Source organism: Vombatus ursinus, unplaced genomic scaffold (assembly GCF_900497805.2).
Source record: "Vombatus ursinus unplaced genomic scaffold, bare-nosed wombat genome assembly UNPS02014818.1, whole genome shotgun sequence".
Taxonomy (NCBI): domain Eukaryota; kingdom Metazoa; phylum Chordata; class Mammalia; order Diprotodontia; family Vombatidae; genus Vombatus; species Vombatus ursinus.
The window spans coordinates 8,798,706-8,825,369 of NW_020954596.1; the positions used below are offsets into that span (position 1 = coordinate 8,798,706).

The following is a 26,664-nucleotide window of genomic DNA, read 5'->3' on the forward strand; positions in this document are numbered from 1 at the left end:
ATTGACAAGTAAATTGTTCAAAAATGTTCTCACAGTTCAATAATTACAAAGACTCAGACTTCAATTAAAAAAGTAAAAACTAGGGGCAGCTAGGTGGCACAGTGGATAGAGCACCGGCCCTGAGGTCAGGAGGACCTGAGTTCAAATCCGACCTCAGACCAAACACTTGACACTTACTAGCTGTATGACCCTGGGAGAGTCACTTAACTCCAATTGCCTAAAAAAAAAAAAAGTGAAAACTAGATTCCTACCTCACCCCCCTAAACAGTAGTGTCTAGCTCCAAAGGAGCCCCTTTATGGAGAATCTGAGGAGAGAGCCAGTACTGTCTGTCAGACACTTAATGTTATAGGACTAAATGTGGACTAGAACACTCAGTTTCAACTAAAAACAAGTGCATGTCATAAACAGTGTTTTGGGGGGAAAAACCATTGGTGTCATATCATTAGCCCATTAAAACCAAATTTTCAATAAGTGACATCCAACTGTCATATTGGGGCAAAAGACACACTAATGGTTCAATGAAAAACTGGACATGCCAGCCATGAGATTAATTACAAGCTTTTAATGAGATGAGTTTACAAATATGGTCCCTAAATGGAGAACATAAGGAAGTGTGAGATTAAATACACCACCACTGCACATGGACCACTGGAAGTCTTTAGGAAGGTACTGTGCATTTTTCTACATGATCACGACTTGTTTAGTAATAATGGGGTCTCCACGAAGGTGAAAGATGATAACTGGGAAGAGCTGCTGTCTCATTTCTGAGTTGCTCTCATTTGACCCTTGTAAGGAAACAAGAACACAGATGTTTCATCTGTGGGTGTTCACTGGGTATTTATATACACATATTCACAAATACATATGTATATGTATGGGAGAGAGTGCTACTCCTTCAAAAAAAGGAAATGAGAAATAAAGGATAAAATTTTTTCCCACAGAATTTCTGAAGTCTTAAAAGTCCCGATCAGTGCCATGATTGAGGGTGAAATAAAAAGCAGTTAAAGGGGAAGGGGGAGATGTTGGCTGGTAACAGTCCTAGATACATGACTAAAAACCCAACCAATATCATTTTGCAATCACATCACTAGTTCATGATAAAGAGGCTCTGCCTCTTTCTACCTTTGTGACTTTGGGCAACTTACTTAACTGCTTTGGGCCTCCGTTTCCTTATCTGGATAACAAAGAGGCTGAACTTGATGACATCCAAGGTCCCTTACAGCTCTATAGCTATGATTTTAGATCTCCATAGTTATACATATATATGTGTGTGTGTGTGTGTATACATATATACATATATATATATATATACACACACAGCATAGATCTGTGTTTCTAAAGTTAAGGTCTTCTTTCTTGTTCTTCAGCCAATCACCAGCAGATAAGTTCAATGTAAGTCTTTTTTCCTTCAATCGGGTCTTTCCATGTCACGAAGAGATGTTAAGTAATTTATACAAACAGTTGACAAAAAAAGAGATGTTTACAATCATCAATGACAACACTAATTGGGGGGAGGGGAGGAATTTTTTGGAATTTTTTTAAACAAAAATTATTATAGGACAAATTTGCCAGTCCTTAACAAAATCAAACGTTCAAATAAATTTTCAGAAAGTACATAAACCACATAAAACCAGACTTTTATGACATAGCTTATTTAACAAAAAATACGTAAAATGACTTTAACAGAGTAATATCAGACATCTTATTGATTTACAAATTCTTTTTTGCCCCTCATTTTCTGTATATTTCCTCATTTTTGTAGCTGTTACTGTTTACATCTCTATAAGAAGAGTATATAGTGTTCTACTGATTCTGCTTTCTTCACCTAGTATCACTTTTAATAAGTCTTTCTGTTTTTCTTTCTGTTATTCATATTTGCACCCACTAACTGTGGGTATACCCAAGGCTCTATCCTGCATCTTTTTCTTTTCTCCCTCTCTCCTGACCTCCAGTTTCCACATCTTCAGTTGCCTGTTGGATATCCCAAATTGTGTGTGTCGTACACATCTTAAACTCAACTTGTCAGAACAGAACTCCTTGTCGGTTCCCTCCCAATCCCTCCCCTCTTCCTGACTTCCCCATTATTGTCAAGAGTATCACTAACCTCCCTGTTACCCAAGTTCACAACTTAGTCCTCCTTCTCGACTCCTCACTTTCACTCACCCCCACAATCCAACCTGTTGTCAAATCTTATCGTTTCTACCTTCCGAACATTTCTTGTGAACATCCCTTCTCTGTACTCATACAGCTACCACCTGGTGCAAGCTTTTATCCAGTTTCACCTGGACCATTAGGGTAGCCTTCTGACTGGTCTCCTTGCCTCAGATTTCTCCCAGTTCTAGTCTATCCTCTATTCAGTCATCAGAGTGGTCTTCCCAAAGCAGAAATCTGACCACATCACCCCACTACTCAATGAGATCCGGGATCCTTATTAGCTCCAGGATCAGATGTAAAATCCTCTGGCTTTTAAAATGCTTCAGAACCTAGCCCCTTCTTGACTTTCCAGTCTTCTTAACACCTTACTCCTCTTTGCATACTCTATGATCCCATGATCTTTATTGACCTCTTTATTGTTTCTCACACAAGACATTCCATCTCCTGACTGCATGCATTTTTGCTGGCTGTCCACCATGCCTGGTATGCTCTCCCTCCTTATTTCTACCTCCTGGCTTCCTTGGCTCCCTTCACTTCTCAGCTAAAATCCTGCCTTCTTCAAAAAAGCCTTTCTAGGTCCCCTGTAATGCTAGTAATGTATCCCTCTGAAATTACCTCCAAGTTATCCAGTAATCTTGTTTGTACATGGTTGTTTGCATATTATCTCTCCCATTAAATAGTGAACTCCTTGTGGGCACAGACCCTTTTTGCCTTTCTTTGTATCCCTAGCACTTGGCATAGTAACTGGCTTATAGCAGACAAGCATTAATAAAATACTTGTTGATTTGATGATTTTATATGGACAAATATGAGACAACATGGCCTTAGAATGAGGAAGATCAGGATTCAAGTCCTGACTCTGACGTATAATAGTTATGGGACCACGGGCAAATCATTTACTCTCTCAAAGTCAAAGGCAGCTCTCAAGACTATAAATTCTATACAAGTTGCTGACTGGCATCAGTGAAAGGAGTTACCATATCAGGATATCCCATATTAATGAAATCATAAGTCTTCCTCCCCCCCCCAAAATGTCATTGGACTAGTGAGATTCCATTTAATTTATATACCACAGTATTCAATATTCTACAAATGGCTCAACCATTCCCTGATGACTGGACATCAGGGTGGTTCTGAATCTCTGCTGTTACAAATAATGCTGAATAGTGGCCCCACTCACAGCAAAGAGGCATTGAGTGAACTTGGGACACAAAACAAGAAGAAGCCACCTGGCTACTTTAGAAACAAAAGGAAGAGAACTGAAAAAAAATGGAGGTTCTTAAAACTCAGAACCCAACTTCTGCAAGTTCAAAATACCTTTTGTACCAGTTGCCCCTTTGTCTTTAAAAAAGGGGAATCATACAGCTCTCTTAGTCAATCAACAGACATTTGTTAAGCACTTACTATATTCCAGGCAATGTGCTAGGTACTGGGGATGCCCAGTCAAAAGTGAATCTGTCCCTGTCTTCAAGAAGTTTACATTCTGGGGCAGCTAGGTGGCGCAGTGGATAGAGTACTGGCCCTGGAGTCAGGAGGACCCGAGTTCAAATCTGGCCTCAGACACATAAGTCTCACTAGCAGTGTGACCCTGGGCAAGTCACTTAACCTCAACTGCCTCACCCAAGAAACAAACAAAAAAGTTTACATTCTATGGAGGGAGACGACACATACAAATATTATGTACAAAATAGATACAAAGTGATTTTGGGGAGAGTACTCTCAGCTAGGGGCGGGGGGGGGGGGGGGAGGAGGAGGGGAGAAACGAAGGAAGTCTTCAGTTAAAACACGATGCCTGAACTAAGCCTTGAAGGAAACTAAGGAGTCTTGAGAGGTGGGGATGAGGAAGAAGAAGTACATGCTAGGCATGAGGAATATTCTGTACAAAGGCGTGGAGAGAGGAAATGGAGTGTCCTGTATGAAGAAGAATTAGAAGGCAAGTAGGAGTGAACCATAGAGTGTATAAAGAAGCTTAATTTGGAATAAGGATGGAAATGTAAGTTGGAACTAGGATGTGAAAGGCTTCAGATGCCCAACAGAGAGGTTTTTATTTGTTCCTGCAGGTCATAGAGAGTCGCTGGAGTTTATTGAGTAGGGGGACATGAACAGACTTACATTTTAGGAAAGATTATGGGGAATGGGAGAAGTGTCATAAGGCTGGAGAAGGAAAATGTCCCAATTTAAAAAAAAATAAAAGGAGATAGGGTAGAACATGCAAACTATTGGCTAGAGAGTTTGACTTTGATTCTTGGCGAAAATCTAGGGTGGATTATTAAAGGAGCGGCTTGTGAGCATTTAGAAAGTGAGACTGATTGCTAAGAGCCAGCATGAATTCATCAATACCAGTTACACACAAAACTAACTTTATTTCCTTTTCCAACTGGTAGATCAGGGCAGTGCTGTGGGTATAGTTCACCTAAATTTCATCAATGCACTTGATGTTCCGGCATGATATCTTTGTGGACATTTAAAAGATACCAAAAAGCCATCACATCAGACACTTTTTTCAATGCCCTAGTATGTAGACCGCCCCTGCCTAACGAGGGTAGCTAGGCTCTCTCTCTTTCACATTTGCCCATTAGACTATATACTTCTTGAGGGTAGCAACTGGGTTTTTTTTTTTTTTTGCCTCTTTTTGTATCCTCAGGACTTAGCACAGTGCCTGGCACCTGGTTGGTGCTTAATAAATGTATGTTATTGATTCATCTCATTATCTTGAATTTCAGTTCCCAGTTAACCATCTTTTTTCTACCTAGCTCAATCATCATTCTCCTAAGAGAAGAAAATGGAAACAACCGAGAATTGTGTAGTTCTGCCAGTTTTAGTGTCATCCGTGTGTCCCCATAGTATCCCTAATCAGTGACCCTCGCTCTCTTTCTGACCTTCCTCTTACTCACCACCTAGCTTTAAATCATCATCATTCACCATGGGCCTCAGATCATTCTGGACCGTAATGTTCCTGATATACTTGGAGTCTGTTTGTATGACCAGGAACCCCAACTCAAGTCAGTCTAGCCCCATCCAGCCCCACCCATGCTTAGCAAAGTCTGAGGTCTCTGCAAATACTAATTTTACTCTTTAGTAGGATAAATTATGGTTGCCCAGGAAAATTGTTTCTCTTCACTCTCTTCATCATAACCTTCCAGATTTCTAGAGAAAATCTAGATTTATCCAGTTATTATGTTGAGCCAACATGGTTTGGGCCGGCCAATGTGGAGAATAAGTTTATTACCTACAGGTGGTATTATTGTTGGTGGTAAAGATACTGGAGTGGTTTGCCATTTCCTTCTCCAGCTCATTTTACAGATGAGGAACTGAGGCAAGCAGGGTGAAATCATTTACCTAGGGTCGTAGAGCTGGTAAGTATCTGAGGCCAGATTTGAACTCAGGAAGATTCTCAACCCAGTGCTCTATCCACTGGGCCACCTAGCTGCCCCATCTCTATATGCAGTTCAAGTCAAGCTTTCTCTCTGAATACAGAACTTCATATTCATGAAACCACACCCCTCACTCTCTTCCTGTCCTCCCTGATGCTCACAGGTATTATTCCTCCTTCACTCCTCCCCAAACACCACTCAAATATCACCATAAAGCTAACCACCCCCATGATATCATTTCATCTAAAACTGCATTTTTGTGAAGTGCCATTAGGTAAATTATGCACGTGTAACCAGGAGTTTACCAGTGTTTATTTACTTGAGCTGAGAGAGCCTCCTCTCCCTGAAGGAAAAGGGTCCAGCTCTCTCCCCAGTGAATTCCCGTGATTTTATGATATTGTTTTTTATTTCTTTACATGTTACTTTATATTTTCTGTGTAATAATATATAGCTGTAGAATATGTCTTCTCCAACTAGTGTTGAAGTGTTTACTTCCTTAGGGCAAGAATCATGTTTCATAATGACAGCCACAGTACCCAAGAGAGTGTTCTCTATACTCTTAGTGAATGCTTGTTAATTAAATAACCAACTCTAGCCCCTGTCACATTCTTACTCAGGTAACATCCCCTAACAATTTTCATAATACTGTGAGTGTGATACAGCAAATATAATTGTCCCTATTTTACAGATGGGGAAACTAAGGCTCAGACAGATTAATTGACTAGTAAGTAGTTTCTTATTTCTTTTTTTTTTTCTCTTATTCCTCCTCTCCTGCTCCCAGGATTGAAGAACTCCTGCAAGGACACAAAGGCTTCTCAGAATTCATAGAGCGTCAAAAGAAAATACAAGAGAAAGAGTTAGAGGAGAAGCTGGCTAAGACTGAGCACCAGATTCTACTGGGGAAGCTAAGCCTGGAAGAAGCCATTATGCAGTATCAGAACCTGATTAAAGAGAACAGTAAGAAAGCCAGTCAGAAGAAAGAAATGGTGATGTACCTGGTTCCTCCCAATGGGTTAAGGGCTGGCTTATAATTTTGTTTTTTCCTGATTTGCAGGCATCAAAGCTAAGAAGTTGGCATTGACTTTTACTAAAAGAAACAAACAAACAAAAAAAACAACCCTATTTATTTATTTCTATTTTGGCTCTTGGGAACCCAAAACAATCTCATGGCATTTTAGACTAAATTAAGTAAGGGTAGCTAGGTGATACAGTGGATAGAATGCTGGGCCTGGAGTCAGGAAGAACTGAGTTCAAATCTGGCCTCATACCCTCACTAGCTTTTTGACCCTGGGCAAGTCATTTAACCTCTGTCTCAGTTTCTTCATCTTTAAAATGGGAATAATGATAGCACCTACTTTTCACAGTTGTTGTGAGCGTCAAAGGAGATAATATTTGTAAAAGTACTTAACACAGTACCTGGCTTAATATAATTTTATTAACTGATTAATGTAATTATATATTTGTATAGTTCACTATTATTATTGTTAATTAGCATATGCATAATCTCCAGAATAAGGAAGTTTATGGTCCCTGGCTAGGCCACATCTGGACTATGGTGTTTGATTCTGGGCACTCCATTTTGGGAAGGGCAGAGATAAGATAGAGTAGGTGCCCAGGCAGGCAGCAGAATGGTGGAGGTACTCAAAAACCATGCCTCGCAAGTGACATATACAAAGTTCAGCTGAAGAACTTGGCCCTGTTTAACTCAGAAAGAAGCTTTAGGGGCAGGAGGAAGACGGGATCAAAATTTTTCAAAATCTGATGGCCTTCTCATGGAAGAGGGATTATTAGACATTTTTGCAGGGTTCCAGAGCACAGACTTACGAGGAGTGGAGTACAGTTGCAGGGAAAGAGATTTCATATCCACCCAAGGAAGAACTACCTAACAACCAAAACCACCCACCAATGGAGGGTATTTCCTAAATACGCAGTAAGTTCCCCATCACTGGAAGTTAGGGAGGTTGTCAAGGCAGATTCGTATACTTGGCCCCTCCAACTCTAAGATTCAGGGATTCTGTTCAACGTTCATGTAAGACCTCAGTGAGTGTTAGTGGATTTCTCTTCCTTTTAAATAAATAAGAGAGTCAAAATCATTTTTTGAAGTATGTCATCATTACTGAGCTATCCTAGCTAACAAAATTGTGAAAACAGGTTCTGGCTGTTTTATTCATTCATTCAGCAGACAGGTGTCTGTTTTGTGCCAGATATTAGCATGCAATGGGATGTGGAGTAAATTAAGCTTTGGAACATCCAAATTGGTTTATTTGCTTTTTTTATGATCCTCATCCAGGGATTTTGATTATTTTTTCTCCCTCCAATCAACCAATCATTCATCCAATCAGTCAGTCCACAAACATTTCTTAAGTACCTCCAGAGAACATGGTGTTTTCTCCTCAATAAGAAAAAAAAAGGAATTACTTATGAAAAAGACAAAATTCTGACACTGTATATGATCTTGGGCAAGTCATTTCTCTTCTCTGAGATTCCATTTATAAAATGAAGGGGTTGGACTAGATCAGGGGTGGGGAACCTGCAGCCTCAAGGCCACATGTGGCCCTCTAGGTCCTCAAGTGTGGCCCTTTGACTGAATCCAAACTAGATGGTGTCTAAGATCTCTTCCAGCTCTACAGTTCCATATTCCCATGATCCTAGCAAAATCACACCTCTCTACCAGTACTGAAAGCACCATTTGGATTTGGATTTGATTCTGCCAGGCTAGAAACCACCTCAGTCTCCTTGATTTAGGAGATTTTAATCTTCGCTGAATTTGTAGATTTATAGATGCATAGATTGTTAGAGCTGGAAGGAATCTTAGAAGGCATTGATTCTCACATTTTACAGAAGAGTAAACTGAGGCTTAGGGCAGTTAAGCAAATCATCCAGAACGCACAATAAGTAGAGGAGCTAAGACTCTGACTCAGGTCTTTGGACTCTTAAGTCCGTGGAGATCTGTCAGTGCCTTCTCTCCCTTTGGTGAACTAAATTCTAAATTGGTCTACTGTCTAGTGAAAGGGGCACCTGAGTGTGAAGTGTTGAGCAGTCAAGGGATTGTGGAATTTAGAGCTTCAAGGGACCTTAGAGACCATCTAATCCGACTTTGTTCTTTCTTACAAATGGGGAAAATGAAGCCCAGGAAAGTTCCATGATTTGCCCAAGGCCACCCAGTTACTGACCCCTCCAGAACCCAACCACTGCCTAGCCATGGGCTCAGGAGGAAAGTGAGCCCTCTCCCTGTGGGGCTTTGGTTAGTTGGCCATTAATTAAGAACAGAGAGGCAGAGAGGAAGCCATCATGTGAAATGGGGAGCATCAAACTGGGTGAGATCTCTGTTCTATTTCACCTGTAAATTCTCAGGTTCAGGAGCTTGTGCTTTACTGTCACATTGACATGTTTGTTTTATTTTTCTCTCATTTTTCTTCTCTCTCTCTCTCTCTCTCTTTCTTTCTCCTTCTCCCCCCCCCCACTTTGGTGACATTGTGGGAAGTAGATAGCAAAGCTGAAGAACGAATACATGAAGCAGTGCCTTAAAGAAAAAAAGAAAAGGAAAAAAATTATTGACCAAGTGACAGAGGGACACAAAAATGTGAAGACTGTCCAAGCGAAGCTGCGGAAAACCAAGCAGCAATTGGGTATTAGGGGACCAGACTAGGGGTGGGGGGACTTAGAAATGTTCAATATTGTGGCCATAGGAGAAAAAAATGGTTGGGGTGGGGTGGTGGTATGTCGGGGTGGTGGTATGTCAGGGTGGGAGGAGGGAAAGTCAAGGTTAGAAACTCATTCCTGTCTAGACAACCTTGTTTAGTGGAAAGAGCACTGGATTTGGAGTTAGGGGTTAGGGGACTTGAGTTCAAATCCCAGCTCTGCCACTTTATTTGCTGTGTAGCTTTGAGTAAGAACGTTCATCTCCATGGGCCTCAGTTTATCTATCTGTAAAGTGGGAAAATTGGAGCAGATGATCCTCCTAGGTGTAATCCTACACCCTTCTAGGTGTAAATGTGTCATCCATTGAGGAAAATTTCAGGATGAGACAGCAGCTGAGACATGGTTTTGAAGTCAGGAGCAGCCAGGAGCCTATACAGTACAGGAATGAAGGGAGAGTCCACCACGGATCTTGTCTGCCTCACTGTTTGGTGTATCCCTGTCAATGCCTGGCTTCAGCACTACCTTGCTGGGCGACATTGGTCACCTGTTCTGTGTTCCTTAGTTCCTCATCTATAAAGTAGAAGGAAAGGGGGGAAGGAGGGAAGAAGAAAGAAGGCAGATGAGGGAGGAAAAAGGAAGGGAGGGAGGAAGAAGAAGGAAGGGAGGAAGGAAGAAGAGAAGGAGGGAGAAAAAGAGTGGGAAGGAAGGAAGGAAGGAAGGAAAGAAGGAAAGAAGATTTTAATGAGAGGAGACCATGCACAAAAGAAAGCTAAAAAACAAAGTGGAGCAGTGGGGAAGGAATTAAGATACCCAATGCAGAGGCATGGTTTTGAAGTCCAGAAAATTAGAAGCAGGGCCAGGAGGGGAAAGCTGATTGGCTAGCCTGCTCCCTCCCACCCTCATCCCACAAAATGGAGGTCTAGAAGGAATTCATCAATGGGAAAAGGCAACTGGCCTGGCAAAGGTATATACCACAGCAAGAAGGCCCTAGGGCATTAAAGAAAATTTCAGGATGAGACAGCAGCTGAGGCATGGCTTTGAAGTCTGAAGTCAGGAGCAGAAGGAGCAGGGAGCCAGCACAGGGAATAGTAATCCTCGTACTAACTTGTACTAATTTTACTTGGGAGGCTCAGGAGACCGGTAGATGAAAGACGCTATCTTGTGCAGTCACTCCTACCTGCCTGGGTCTTCCACATACCCTGCCATATATGTGTGTGTGTGTGTGTGTGTGTGTGTGTATACCTTACACAATGTTCTCTAGCATGGAAAATCAATTGTTTTCCCCCCTAAGCCCAGGAAGTGGCTCAGGAGATCAAGCAACTACATGAGAAGAGGCTGGAGACTGTCAATGAAGATAACAAGAGAAAACGGGAACGGATCCATGAACTCCGATCAATTGAGTCTCTTCCTGTGATAAAGTACCAGTTTATTGACTTTACCAAGGTAAGTCTATCTAGAGTAGCTCATATTTGTACAATAATATTTCTTTTAATAATGAAGATTAATTCCACTTAATCCAATAAATATTTATTAAGTATTTCCACTGTACAAGACAGGATAAAAAATAATAGAGTCCCTGTCCCCAAGGAATTTATATGGAATACAGCATATACATGGTGTACATATATATGTGTGTATATATACACACATATATGTATATACATATATACACACATATATGTATAAATAGAACATTGTAGGGTAAAAGGAAAGATCCAGACAAAGTGCTCTAGCAGAATTAGAATGAGGAAAGACTACTCATTGGTCTTTAGCTGGGGGAAATCCAGGGGAGTTCCATAGAGGAGGTGATATCTGAGGTAGAAGGGCCTTAAAGGAAGATAAATATTTCCCCAGTTGGAGATGAGGGGGGAATGTGTTCCATGCATGGAGTATGGCCTGCCTGAATCTGTGGAGGCAAGAAAGGATAGAAAATCTTCAGGGAATAGTTAATTGTCCAGTTTGGATGTAATGTAAAGTACATTGAGAGTTTATTATGCAAAAGTAGGCTGGATTCAAGATTCAAAATTAAAGTGGTACCACAAAACATTCCTCCTGATTTCTGGGTTCCATGGCTAACACAATGGAAGACTAGACCTTTTCTCTGATACACATGACCTCTTACCCCTCTGAAATAAGAACCGTGCACAAGAGGCAAAGCAATTGTAGCTACTTCCATGGGCTAAGACACCAAGAACCCCAATGAGGTAACAACCCAATGAACCAACAGCAGAGAAGGCTATTCCCTAATTTATGCACTCAGCACCTACTCCCCTACTGGCCCCCATACTTAAACAGGGTAGCCCAATCTGACCCAAAAGTTTGTGCTCTTGCATCCTCCACTCAGCAATTCTCTTGCTGCTGCTGCTGCGGTCTCTACAAGCTAACCCCACCCTTGCTCTTGCCCTTACCCCACCATTTGGTGGCAACAAGCAACAGTACTCAACTCTGCCCCCCTCCCTCACATGTGGAGAAGGGGGGGAGTACAGGAAAGGGAGAAGCTTGTCTTGCCTTGGGTGATAGAGTTGTAATTCACTGTGGTCAGCCAGAGAATTAAGGAACAGAAGGAACTGGGATAAGCTGGCAGTGTGTATCCCCCACAGGGTGGAGGATGTTCCACTAGGCCTGAAGGAAAGGGAATTGGCATCCAGAAATGAAAGAGAGGACTGACTGGGAACAAAAAATAGACAGAAGTAAAGGACAATTTGAAAGAAGAGAAGTAAAAAAAAAAATTAAAAGAAAACTATATATAACATGCAAAACATATTGATTGCAAAGACAAGATGCATAGAGGCAACCTAAGAATTACAAGTCTCTTTAGAAAACATGACAAGTTAAAAAACCTGAATGCTATATTGTAAGAAATAATAAAGGAAAACTGTCTAGAACTTCAGAACACATGCCAATCAAAAGAATGCACAGATCACCCCTTGGGGTTTAAGACAAAGAAATCCCTATGCTACAAATTCGAGATACATAGTGGTTAAATTTAACAGTGCCAATGACAAACAATAAACTCTGCAAGTCACCAGGAGAACAGCCTTCAAAACAGGGTAATCTAAAAGTCTTAGTGCTTAAGCTACTTTTAATTTTAATTTTAATCTATTAAAAAATTAATACTGTGCTAAGACTTTGGGGACACCCTGTATAAAGGAAAAGACTTTTGGATAGCACAAGACTATTCTGCACTTACCCGAAAACACAGTAGAAAATGGAATAATGTATTCCACTGAGCAAAGGAGTTCAAGATGCCCTTTAAAATCTGGCCCACTCCTATCTTTCCAGTCTTTTCATACTTCTCATACTTAATCCTGTCCAAGTATTCTACAATCTAATAACACTTGGCCTTGCTGTTTCTCCCACACTATGTTCCATCTACCAACTCCAGGCTTTTTCACTGACTATGCCTCATGCCCGGAATGCCCTCCCTCCTCATTTCCATCTCCTGGCTTCATTTTGAGATTACTTCCAATTTACCCTGTATATAGCTTGTATGTACATAGTTGTTTTAAGCTTAAGCTTAAATACTTTGCTACATAATGAGAAGACAGGACTCATCGGAAAAGACCCTGATGTTGGGAAAGATTGAAGGCAAAAGCCGAAGGGAAGGGAATGGCAGAGGATGAGATGGATAGAGTGTCATGGGAACAACAAACATGAGCTTGGTCAGACTTTGGGAGAGTGGAGGATAGAAGAGCCTTGTCCATGGTGTCACGAAGCATTGGAACCAACTGAATGACTGAACAACAACATGGTTGTTTGCTTGTTGTCTCCCACATTAGAATGTAAGTTCCTCAAGGACATGGACTGTTTTTGCCTTTCATCATATTCTCAGCACTTAGCACAATGCCTGACACACATTAAGGGTTTAATAAATGCTTGTTGACTGACTGACCTTGGCAGTTCTTCCTTGGCTTTAAAGCTGAGATGGTCGCAGTTGCCACCAAGCCAGACTAGTAGGCATGTACTGATAACCTGTCTGTATTTTCCAAGAGGGGCAAATCCACTTCCCCCATAATTTAGCAAGAGATAAGAGTTTTTGTTTTTGTTTTGTTTTTTCAGAAGGAAATTTTACTTTAAAAAAAAAAACAATCAACTAAGAGGAACAAAAAGAAAATCATCAAAAATATAGAAAATGATGTCTTACAGTTTCCAGTGCAAAATTTAATCCACTTCAACATACACTAAATGCTTATTGTGTAGAGAAGTAAAGTGAGACAGCCCTTGACTTCACAAGGACTAAAATAACTAAAGTCTAGCCACCAAGTGGTTTGGCTGATACAGCTCCTGGGTAACCTTAGATCTAATTCCCTTCCTTTGCTTCAACCCTGTCCTGTTTTTCTTTGTCTGGTTTGGTTTACCTGGAGCATATCACTATGCAATTCTTGAAGCCGGTTTGATTGTTTAAAGAAGATACTGATTGTTCAGATCTTGACTTAGTTTCCCCATTGTTGATGTAGTCTGATGCAGTTGATGCTGTCCTGATCTCGAAACTTTCTGTATCATATCAGCTCCCTAGGAAAGACTCTTAGAAGGGAGATTTCTGACTTATTTTCTGAGTGTCGTGCATAAGGAGTGCAGAAAAGTGAGGGCATCTCAGAGCTGCTCTCCTACAAAAGCTGACTTGGCCTAGTCAGGAGCCTAGTTCATCTGCTTCCTTCCAAAACTCGTGATCTCAGACTAGATGTCAGAGATTGAGAAGGTTAGGGCCATTCTGGGCAGCAGGAATAGCTATGCACCTGGGGTTGGGAGCCCAGAGCTGCCCACTATTCCCAGAGCCTACTTAAGAGCATCAGGAAGTTTCAGAGGTTGGAAAAAGGACAGAGGACCTAGCATTTGTGCTGGCTGAATGAGTTTGCATGGGGAGAGGGTTAATTGTGAGAGCCCAAGGTCTACTTAGAAGAGATTACATTTGGGAGGCTGCAAGGGGAAGTATATTGTCTGCAATTCCACAAGATGAGGGTGGAGAAAAGAAATATTTAAGAACAAGAAAATGTCCTAAGGGATTGTCAGTTGGTGGAAGTAGTCAGCAATTGCAGTGAGAAAGTGTTTCAATTACCCCATTGGAGTAAGAATAGAAAGTGAGAAGGAGGGATATTCTGGGAATGAGTTTGAAGCCAGGATTTCGAGGGTTATGTGTTTGGGATTGGTCAGAGAGGATGTCAGAGAGGACTCTTAGTTTTAAGGAACTTCAGATGCCATCTGGTCCAATCATATCCAAACAAGAATCTCCAAAGTCTTCAAAACTTTTCTTGAAGACCTCCAATGACAGGGCAACCTAGTACCTTACAACGCAATGCATCCTGTGTTAACTCCAATTGTTAGGAAGTTTTTCCTTACAACGAGCCAAAATTGGTCTCTTTGCAACTTCCAAGCATTGGAAGTTGCATTGGTTGTACGTTCCAGGGTCAAGAAAAAAAGTCTTATCCTTCTTTCATAAGTAATCACTTCAACTCCTGGAAAACAACTCCCATGGCCCCTCAAAGTATTCTCTACTTTGGCTGCTCATCCCCAATTTCTTCAACTAATGTGCTCTGATTAGGACAGAAAACAATGGGACTCTTACTTCCCTGGCTCTATGTTTCTCCTAATACAGCATAAGACTACATTTGCACCATCCTATTATTTTGCTGACTCATATTGGCCTCGTAGGCCAATGTAGGAACCCCAGATCTTTTCCAGACAAACTACATTCTAACAACACCTCCCCCACCTTACTACCTATGGAGTTGATATTTTTAACCCAGGTATAATTTACATTTATCCTTATTAAATGTTATTTTATTAGATTTGGCCAAGCATACATCCAGCAGCTACTCTCCTAGAGACCCCCTTCAGGGCTGACATTGAACTATTAATGACTACTCTTTAGATCCAGTTATTCAACCAGTTCCAGATCTTTCTAGTTATACTCTCATATAGCCCATATCCCTTCATATTTTCTAAAAGAATAACATGAAAACTTTGTCAAATGCTTTGTTAAAATCTGAACAATATCTATAGCATTTCTAAAATATGCCAGTCTATTTAGCCTGAAAAAAATAAGAAAATAAAGTTTATCTACCATGACCAGCTCTTGATGAAGCCATATTGATTCTTTGTGATCAATACTTCCTTTTCTAGATCTTCACTAGTCATCCCTATGGAATGGTTATCTTCCAGAAAATGTGTTCTAGAAGTTTGCCAGTAATTGGAGTCAGATTCATTGGACTATAGTTGATAGACTCCATTCTCTTCACTTTTTTGAAAATCAGGACATTTGTTCTTCTCCATTCCCATAGCACCTCTTTTTCCATATTCCAAAGATCACTCACAGTGATTCTGCAATTATTTCTGCCAGTTTTTTCAGCATATGTGATATAATTCATCTAGGCCTGGTAACTTGAACTCATCAAGGATCGCTAGATACCATCTAATTATCACCCTCCTCATTTTTGGTATCAACTCCCTATGAGCCATTTTCCTAGTCTGACATCCCCCCTAAAATTTTAACCTTTCTCTAAACCTTTGAAGCCAACTCTTCCAAAATAGAGGGTGAATGTCCAGGCTTTCTTTCTTCCTCCATCCCAAATTCTAAGTGGGTCACTTCCCACCTAGTTTCTTCTAAAGAATCCCTCATTTCCTCACTAGCAACCAGTTCTTCCTTGTTGGTTAGAATCAGTCCCATAACAGAATTTCTCCTTCTTAGATCCTCTTCCTTTTCAAGAATTAACTCATTATTAAGACAAGTTAGACAGTTTCAGCAGATGTCCAGAAAAATGAAGACCCACATTAATAATAAATAATATCTCTTGGCCAGGCTTGTGATCTCTTTCCCAAATTCCATATCCATACCCTATCTCTTCCTGCCCCTATTAACCTTCACCCAAATGATCTCCAGCATTCTTCTCCACTCTCCTTCCTGAATTTCCTCATATCGAGGATATTTTCTGCATATACAATACTACTCTGTTGTGTCCCCCCCTCCTTGTCCTTTGACTCTCCTATTCCTTTTGAATGTGGTATATTCTAGTTATGTACCTCACCATAGTAAAGTCTGATAACTGGGTCAACTCTTCCTTCTTCCATTAGGAGCTCTAACTCACCTTGCTAGTTTGCCTTGTGATCCACCACCATTGTTATTGCAGGCTCCTTTCTTGGATTTCCTCTGCTATGATTTCTGGGTCTCCCTACTGCATTCTTCTTCCTTCATTGGAAATACTCTTTTTTTGTTTGTTTTTTTTTGTTTTTTGTTTTGTTTTGTTTTTTTGTTTTGTTTTTGGTAGGCAATTGGGGTTAAGTGACTTGCCCAAGGTCACACAGCTAGTACGTATCAAGTGTTTGGTCTGAGGCCGGATTTGAACTCAGGTCCTCCTGACTTCAGGGCTGGTGCTCTATCCACTGCGCCACCTAGCTGCCCCTGGAAATACTCTTTAGGGTACCTTGGTGCAGCTGTGTAGCGAATTTTTTCCCTTCCCTTTCAGTCAGTGCAAGTTAGTGTGAGCGTAGAACTTAGGATCCCTGACAGTGCATTTGGAACTTGGGGTCAGAGCTGATCTGAAGTAGGATATGGGGCTTGGGGGATTGATTTGTGATCTGGGAGGGGTGCCCCTGTCCCACACAGTACATATCATATAGCAGCATGGTGGTTTTGTGTCAAAGGCTATAAATTCAGATTCTCTTCAACCCAGCCTATCTACGTTGTGGGCTGCTGAGCTCTTCCTGGTTTTTGTTTCAGATGGAGATAGGTTGGGAGTGGGAACATGACCAAGTTTGAGATGGTGAAACAAATATAACAAGTAATACCCTGGAAGACACTTCTTCTCCCCTGTCAACACATTGTGGGGAGGTGGGTAGCACCCTTTGCAGAGCTCTAAGACTTGACTGCTAAACTCTTGGCTCAAGATTACTCTGAGCAGAGTACACTGGCTGCCCCACTAATCACAAGAAACAACTGCCTCCCCCCCCCCCATTCGTGGGCAATTGTAGCATCTCCCCTCCCACCATTCTCTCAGTGTCTAATCTAATCTTTCACTCCTTAGACACAACCAGATCATACCCTTTTCTAGTCACTCCTCCCAAACGAATTTTTCAAACTACCAGTTAACTTATATAAAGAGAGGAACTATTTATCCTGATGCTCTTAATTGCCCTCCCCCACCCTAGTATGCAATTGTGGTCATCTGTTTCCTCATAGCAAAGGGAAACAGGAGGAAAGGAGCAATGAGCCACATCTAGGTGGCCCCTTTCCCCCCAGATTCTATCTCTCCCCCATTTAAAAAACTCTTACTAGACCCTGCCATCCCCTCAAACTATCCTCTTTTATCCCTCCTTCCATTCTCAAACTCCTTGAAAAAAATGTCTATACTCTTTGCTTCTTTTATTTCTCACTTCTCAACCCATGTAATCGAGCTTCTAACCTCACCACTCAGTCAAAACTACACTCTTCCAGCTACCAACAATCTCTTAATTGCCAAATTCAATGACCTTTTCTCAGTCTCCATCCTTTATGACCTCTCTGTAGTATTTGATCCTACTGACTACCCCCTCCTCCTGGACCTTCTCTCCTTTCTGCATTGTCATGACATTGCTCCCTCATGGTTTTTCTCCTAACTTTCTGGATGTTCTTTCTTAGTTTCTTTTGACGGACCACCATCCATGTCATCTTTGCTAACTGTGGGTGTGCCCCAAGGGACTGTCCTGAGCCCACTTCTCTCTGTGCACTCTCTGTCTTGGTGATCATCAGCCCCTGTGAATTCAATTATCATCTCTATGCAAAAGGTAATCAGATCTTTATATCCAGCACTAGTCTCTCTCCTAAGCAATGGCCCTGCATCATTAATTGATCACTAATGGTCTATTAGACATTCTCAGCTGTGAGCATGTCAAATTCGACATGTTCAACATAGAAGTCATCATTTCCTCTCATTCCACTATTTCTGTCAATGACACCACTGTGTCTAGTTAGCCAGGCTTAAAATCCCCAAGTCGTCCTTGGCTCTCTATTCTCTCTTACTCCCCACGGCCGATTGGTTGCCAAGTCTTGTCAATTTTACTGCCACAATTCCTTTGGCATCTATCCCCTTCTCTTTACTTACACCAGTTCACATTCCTACCACCTTTTGTTTGGACTATCACAATTTATCATCCCAAATGATCTCCCTATCCCAGGCTCTTCCCCTCTCCAAACTATTCTCCATATAGCTGCCAAAGTCATATGAATGTTAATCAGCTGGCCTCCAAACTAAAAGAGATGCTACTTGTCATAGAGGCAGTTCAAGGATCCAAAACATTTGCATGTGTATTGTTGAGTTCTAGTCCCTGTATGAGACTGAAAGGCCCATCCAAGAGCTGGCCAAATGCAAGATTAAACACATAACATCATCCTCATCTACCAGATGGTGTTGCTTGAGCCTGAGAAGCCCTATAAAATGTGCAAGGCCCAGCACAAGATACAGTCCAAATACCTCAGACAGACAGAGGAACTAGATGGACACTTTTGCATCAGGAAGCTGCTGCTACTGCCCCATGAAGGACAACGCAATGGTGAGGCCAGCACCTCTAAGCCTCCTGTTGGAGCCCTACAAACCACCCAGCTCCCAATAGCCCAGACAGGGAGCTTGTACCCACCCATGGCCCTGGCTACTCCTGTTATTCCTTTTCCCTGGGATTCCTATCTGCCCCTCAGAGGAAGAGACAAGATGAGAAGTAAAGGAAGCTATTTATTCTTTTCTCCCTGGGAGCAGAAATCTGGGGAGGGTGGGATGCTGCAGCCGACTCCTGTGGGGGATGTGGAAGCTATACCTCCCCTCAGGATCCTAGGGCCTATCACCAAAGTTACTGACCCTGAAAGACCACACTCCCTCTCTCTCCTATTCCACAATCAAATAACTTCTCTTCCTCCCCAATAAAGATGGTCTCTAATAAACAGCAGCAATGACAGCAAAATCCATCCTTTGCCTTAGGTTACCACTTCTTTATACTTTTCTTGATGATTTATCATTCAGGGATGGCCAAGGGAATTTAGGGTTGGGGTATAAGGACATTTTACATATATACTAGAACTATATAATATGGAGAAAGAGAATTTAACTGAGATTCAAGAGACCTAGATTCTAGTCCCATCCCTGACACCAACGATAACTCACATAGTCCTCCAACAAATCCCTCCCCCAAAGAGTCAGCAAGGTACAGTGTAAAGAGCACCTGATTTGGGAGTCAGAAGACCTGGTTTTAGATCCCAGGTTTTCCTCTTACAGTCTCATATGACCTTGAGCAAGTCAGTTATACTCTCTGAGCCTCAGTTTTCTCATCTATAAAATCTCCAAGGTCCCTTCCAGCTCTAAATCTGTGACCCTCTACAATCGTGGCATGGAGACGGCCGAGTTCCCAAACACTTTACCAACAAAGTATAACCTCTGGCAGATCTTTGCTTCAAGCTAGGAAAGCTTGAAGTATGAACCTAGCAACTGACTGTGAGCTGTCTGAGGACCAGCCTAGCTAAGTGTGGCAAAGCTCATCATAGTCTCTGGTTGGCCACCAGAGAAGGAACTGGTTCAGCCAAAGAGACTCATGAAACTACCTGCCAGTGAGCATGAAGGGAGTATTCACACAGGCGAAATCATTAACCTATCAAAGTAAGTCGCATTTCTTTTGACCTGAGTGCTTTCCCCACAACCTTGTGAGGTGGGAAGTATGAGAATTACGACCTCCATTTTTTTAGGTAAGAAAACTGAAACTAAGAAAGGGGAAGTAACTTACTCATGGTCACAAAGCTAGTAAGTGTGTTGGGACTGGAACTCAAGCTCAGATCTCCTTGACTCCAAGTCTGGTGGTCTTCCCATTTAACCAGCCATACTCTTAAGTTATGACGTGATGTTGGGCAAGTCATTTAACCTTTGTGGCCCTCAGTTTACACCTCTGTAAAATGCAGGGATTATTGTTAACTCTAAAGTTCTGTGAAATCTTACATGCCTATGATTCCCACAAAGGAAAGAGGGCCATCTCACCATAATATTTGGATGACAGCAATTTTTCAGTTACTTTAAGGAGGCATCCCAATATCTTATACACAGTTTTTTATGATCATATGTTTTATGCCATTAAAAAAAAAAATCAGCCTCCACCATCTTGCAGTAGGACATCTCCATCCTAATTATTCCATTGCTTGCTCTCTCTAGGATGCTGGTCATGGTCTCATTGGGGAAATGTCCTTGGTAGAACTTCAGGAGCGACTGCTGTTGCTGAAGCAACAGCAGAAACGAGATGAAGAAGAGAAGCGGGACCAGATCATCCGGGAAAAGCAAGCTAAGATGAATAAGCTTCTGGAAAAGGCTGAACAGATTGCTATGTGCCGAGAAGCCTGTGGGAGAGCAGCAGCATTAAAGTTAGTACCCAGGAGAAGAATACAGTGGTGTCCACGAGACAGATTGGTGAGGGGAAGGTTTGGGGGGAAGCAGGGATCTTAGGTGACCACAAGCTCAAGACAACTCACCAGTATGGCATGGCAGCTAAAAAAGCCGAGATCTTAGGCTAGACAACTGACCGTCTCTAACGGGACAAGGGGACACAATCGTCCCACTGTCCTCTGGCCTTGTCAGACCAGATCTAAACCATTGTTTCCAATTCTGGGCACTACCTTTTAGGAAGGACGTTGATAAATGAGAGTGCATCCAGAGGAGGAAAAATAGGATAGTGAGGGGACTCAAAACCATTCATTCAGTCATTCATTTAAGAAACATTTAAGATGCCAAGTTTAGATGAGGCATGGAGGACGTGAGCTCTGTCCCCATGACCCTGACATCCCAGCAGAGGGATGTGTCCCCTTCTCTCCTCTGACACTGCCCTTACCCTGGTGCAAGGTCTCATCACCTCCCTGCAAGACTACTACAATAGCCAAGGGCGGGTCTGCCTGCCTTAAGTCTCTCCCCACTCTAATCCATCCTCCGTTAAGCCGCCAAAGTGATCTTCCTAAAACCCAGGTCTGACCATGTCAGCCCCTCCTCATTGAACTCCAGTGACTCCCTAGCACCTCCAGGACCAAATACAAAATCTTCTGTTTGAAATTCAAAGTCCTTCTTAACTTAGTCTCCTCCTGTCGTTCCAGTCATCTTAACACCTTACTCCTCATCGCATACGCTTCACTCCAGTGGCACTGTCATCCTTCTTGTTCCACTAACAAGACCCTCCATCTCTCAACTTCAGACATTTTCCCTGGTTATCCCTCATGGGTGAAACACTCTCCCTCCTCATCACTGCCTACTGGCCTCCCTGGCTTCCTTTAAGTCCCATCTAAAACCTGACCTTCTACAGGAAACCTTTCCCAATTCCTTAATTCCAACGCCTTTCCTCTCTTAATTATTTCCTATTTATCCTGTGTATTGTTTGTATTTTTATCCTGTAGTTTGTTTGTACCTATTTGTTTGCTTGTTGTCTTAGTTTGTAAAGCTCCTTGAGGCCAGGGACTGTCTTTTGCCTCTTTTTATACCCCTAGCAATAAAGGTTGATTGACTGACTGCCTAAGACCCAGACACAGATGGCTATAACATAGAGTATTAGATGATAGGTGCACCAGAGGTGTAAAACATAAGGCTCTATGAGGTCCAAAGGGGAAGCTTATCTAGCAGTAGTCCTCACTGTAGGAGAGGCCCTATTCAAACATCAATGTTACTGATTTACAAAGCACTTCCCTGTCCGGTATCTCATTAGTATTGTCACAGTACTTCCCTGGGAGGTGAGTAGAACTCATTTGAGTCCTTTCAACCATCAGTAATCCCATCTGGGTGGGTGTGCAGATCCCAGCCCTTCATATCATAGTAGACAATACTATATGATATATAATATGATATGATACAATACTGGTAGTAGACAATCTTTATGACTTATTGAGGCCAAAATAAACAAACAAAAAACCACCTATCCTTGGTGGAGAGCCCCAGGAAACTTATCAGAGCCTTATCAAGAATGCTCCTGGGTTGACAGATATAATGATCCATTCCTGAACCAACCAGAGCTTATAGGCACTCCCGCAGCCTTTGAGAGCCCAGGGTTCCCCCCACATTGTGGTGAGGCATCAGAGGAAAACTTTAGAAAAGGTCTCAAGCTGGATCTTGAGGGTTGAGCTGGAATTTAGCAGATGGAACTCTTGGGGGTAGGGGGTCAGTGTAGGTAAAGATGCCTAAGGAGCCAGGACAGCTGGGGGCATGCACCAGGGATCCCAAGTGGTCCAGTTGGATTGCAGCATCTTGTACCTGAAGAGAAGCGGTAAGCTGAAGTCAGATGCTGGAGGGTCTAGAATGTCAGGAACCCAGGAACACGAGTAGCGCCTCTGCCTCTGGGGTCATTTCTATGAATCTTTGCAATATCAAGCTGCTCCAGAGAGTGAACACGAATCAGGAGACTTTGGTGCAAGCTCTACCTCATCTGTGTGGCCTTGGGCAAGTCACTTGACCTCACTGAGGAATTCAGTCTCCTATAAAAGGGAGATTCACATTCTATCTCACAAGACTGTCGAGAGGAAAGTGTCCTGTCCCCTGTGAATTTTCTCATCATGTCCTGCTTTGAACGGTTCTTGCAAGGAAAGAACTTTGCAAATTGAAAAGCACTACGTTCTTTCCCGGGACATCTTATGGGCCCACGGTTTATTGGCTCAGCGAGGGTCACAGGACTTCAGAGCTGAAAGGTGCCTTAGAAGTGATCCAGTCAAACCCTCTGATTTTACAGATAAGGGAACTAGAGTTCCCTTGAGGGGCTCAGAGAGGCGAAAATACTTGTCCAAGGCTACATAGACAGTAGTAAAAGCAGGGCTGGGATTCTAAGCCATGGCCTCCTCCTCCAGATCCTGTATAGTAAATGAGATAATGTTTGTCAAGCACTTAGCATAGTGCCTGGCAAATAGTACGTGCTTAATAAATGCTCATTCCCTCCCTCCTTCCCCTCTTCCCACTCTGCCTCCTCTACTTCCTCCACCAAGGCAAACCACATCCTCTGTAATTCTGTTCCCCATGTCATTCTGTCCCTTCTGCACTCAGAATCCCCCTAACATGCCTGAGCCCTGTATAAATGTGAGCTCTCGGGGCAGCTGAGTGGTGCAATGGATAGAGCACCGGCCCTGAAGTCAGGAGGACCTGAGTTCAAATCCGGCCTCAGACCAAACACTTGGCACTTACTAGCTGTGTGACCTTGGGCAAGTCACTTAACCCCAACTGCCTAAGCAAAAAAGAAAAAAAATGTGAGCTTTCATTAGTATTTGTGGAGATAGGGACATTCCCTCTGCAATTTATAGTCATAGAGATTTGCCCAGAGTACTGAGAGATTAAGCCACTTGCCTAAGGTTACACAGGCAGTACCAATTAGAGGCAGTACTAGAACCCAGCTAGGTAGCACAGTGGGTAGAGGGCCAGGTCTGGAGTCAGGATGACCTGAGTTCAAATCCAGCCTCAGACACTTACTAGCTATGTGACCCTGGGCAAGTCAGTTAACCCATTTGCCTCAGTTTCCTTCTCTGTAAAATGAGGATAAAAATGGTGTCTACCTCCCAGGGTCGTTGTGAGGACCCAATAAGATGTTTAAAGAAGTGCCTAGTTCAGTGCCTGGCACATAGGAAGTGCTATATAAATATTAGCTGTTATTCTTATTATCATCATCATTCCTGGTTTGAGGGCTAGCTCTCTAGTCACTATAGCATTAGTGGTGGTGGTGGTGGTGGTGGTGGTGGTGGTCCCACCTCAAGCTGAGGCAGGTTTAGCTTCAGGCTGGATACCCCGTTGCATCAGCTAAACCCTACTCACCTTCCCCCCAGCCCCCAAAGGTGTTCCAGTCTAGTGTCCTTACAAGGTGCATAGCCCATTGGCATTCCTGTAGGGCAATCTGAAGACAGACTGTCTCCCTCCCCAAGTTCAGTATCAGAGATGTTCTGTCATCAGCACCATCCACCGCCCCAGGAGACAGAAAGAAGGCTGGAAGGTGACTTAGGAACTGAGGCAGCAGTCCCCATGCTTCTGTTCAGGAGGTACTACCATGTACTACAGTAATTCTACCCACCTTGCACAGGTCAGCAAATCAGCATCTATTAAAGGCCAGCCCCAATCAGCCCAAGGGTGATGACTAAGGTTTCTTAAGCAAACAGGCTCTTAGGCGGCATCACCAAGAGTTTCATTTTGTCCCCAACTAAGCAAGTTAGATACCGGAAGGACTTTTATAGGCAGGCAGTCACAAAACTGTGGTTTAATCAGCCACAGCATCAGTCATAACCACATGCTACCTTTGACCCCAGAAATAAGAGGCCTATCAGCTTCCTACTTGATGGGACTGTAGAATGGGACTGCCAGACAGTGACATTGGCTTCTCTTCCCCAGAAGAACAATTCTAGCTCTGATCCTTTGAATTGGAACACGTCAAGAACCATAGAATGTCAGGGCTGGAAGGGGCCTCCCTTAGACCTCAGAACACAGAACATCAAAGCTGGAAAGGCCCTTAGGACATAAGAGAGAAACTGTTAGAGCTAGGAGAGAACAGGGAATGCAGTATGTCAGGGCCAGATGGGACCAGAGAAATTAATGAATTAATTAACTAATTAATTGCATTAATAAACAATAGCTGTCATTTATACAGTGCTTTAAAGGCTGCAAAGAATTTTGCATACATTATCTCTTTTGAACTGCACAACGATCCCAAGCCGTAAATAATGTAGGTATCATGAATCCCATATTCCTATGCGGGTATCATTCCCACAGGCAACTAGGTGGTGCAGTGGATAGAGTTCCTGGCCTAGAGTCAGGAAGACCTGAGTTCAAATTCAGCCTCAGATACTTACTAACTTCATGATCCTAGGCAAGTTATTTAATTTCTGTCTGCCTCAGTTTCTTCAAATGGAGATAATAAGAGCACCTACCTCTCAAAATTATTATGAGGATCAAATGAGATAATACTTGTAAAAAAAAACAAACGCCTAACTCAAGTGCCTGGAACATAGTTGGCTCTATATAAATGCTTATTCCCTTCCTATTTTTCGGAACTGGAGGGGCAGTGATTTGCCTAACATCTAGTGACTTCACAGCAGACCCTGACCAGGAACTGAAATCTTGAGTTACAAGTCTGTAGGGTCCTTTGCACTCTTATCAGGAATGTTCTCTGACTCTTTCTAAAAGCTCTTGTGGCTTCTAATTCTGCTCTCTCTTTCTTCCTCTGGGAATTTGCAAAGATCCTGAAAGTTTTATCAAGGACAGATGTCTAGAGATATCCCCAGTTGCACCCCTATAGATGAAAGGGATTGAACAAGGTGGTCTCTGAGGACCCTCCCAGCTCTAAATCCAGTGATCCTACCAGTATCAATGAGAAGGTCCACCTGAGTGTCCTGTACACCTGATAATTTCATGCATCTAAAAGATCCCACACATGCTCAAAGGTAATAAAATCTCAAAATAATGTAACGAAGGTTCTGGGTTTACAATCCTAGGCCACTTAGCCTAGTACATCAAGTCCCCAGAGGCAGCTCCTACTTCTCCCCTCCAAGTTCTGGGGGTGACTGACCCTAAAGGATTATGTTTTCTTATTAACGAGGCCTCGTCTAGTGTGCTCTCCAGTATCATTTAGCCAATTAACATCTATTACCTTTTACAAAGCATAGCAAGGACTGAAGTACAATATCCCATCCCCCCATAAGGGTGTGCCCTCTCCTCTATATAGTGACTTGGGTCAGCGGTACCATGTCTTCATGGACACGTGGAAGCTGGGTAGCTTCCTCCTCAAGGCTAATGGGGGAAAGAAGGAAATATTTTCTGTTCAAACCTTTGTATGTACACTCACTTCCATTTTAGCAGACAATTAAAAAGCTTTTTTGCAGTAAGCCAGCCTTAGCCTAAGAGGATACCTGCTCATGCTCTGAAGTAGGGAGAGGGGTCTCTACACTATGCATGCCTGGCAGCCGGCTAACCAAGCCTCCACATGGACTAGAATCAGGCAGGATGTATCACTCATTCTAATGACTAAGCTCTCCTTGGCTAGTCCCCTTATTACAACAATTATCTCTTACATATGTATCACTTACAAAGTACTTTCACCCCAATCACACAGAAGCCCTGTGAGGCTGGCAGGGCAAGGCTAATTATCTCCAGAGGAGAAAACTGAGTCTCAGAATATGGAAATGACCTGTTCATGGTCATATAACTAGTAAATGGAAAAATCTGGACTCAAAGTCAGGTCTCCTGACTCCCAGTAAATGCTTTTTCTGCTGTACCATGCTCCATGAGAAAAGATACTTTTATCAAAGAGTGATTAAGTTACTTGATTTGTTCCCACACTCAGATAGGAGAATAATTCTAATGTCTCTGGGATAAAATAGAAATTTCTCAGCCTAACACTGAAGGCTCTTCACAATCTGGCTGCCACATATTCTTCCAGCTTTATTTACCCTTCCTCCTTTTCATTCACTCTATGTTCTAGGCCAGGGGTCCTGTAGGTCCTCAAGTACGACTCTTTGACTAAATCCAAACTTAAATTTTTTTTTTTAATTAAGGC

The 26,664-nt window shown here is 42.4% G+C and overlaps 1 protein-coding gene across 1 annotated transcript in view; it reads left to right on the forward strand.

The window, feature by feature from the left end:
- CFAP99 (cilia and flagella associated protein 99) overlaps positions 1-26,664 on the forward strand; it is a 172,511-nt gene that overhangs the window by 136,146 nt on the left and 9,701 nt on the right. The window contains 4 exon segments of the mRNA XM_027836284.1: positions 6,311-6,515; positions 9,017-9,158; positions 10,463-10,614; positions 20,328-20,533. Coding sequence (XP_027692085.1) covers positions 6,311-6,515; positions 9,017-9,158; positions 10,463-10,614; positions 20,328-20,533 — 705 coding nt within the window.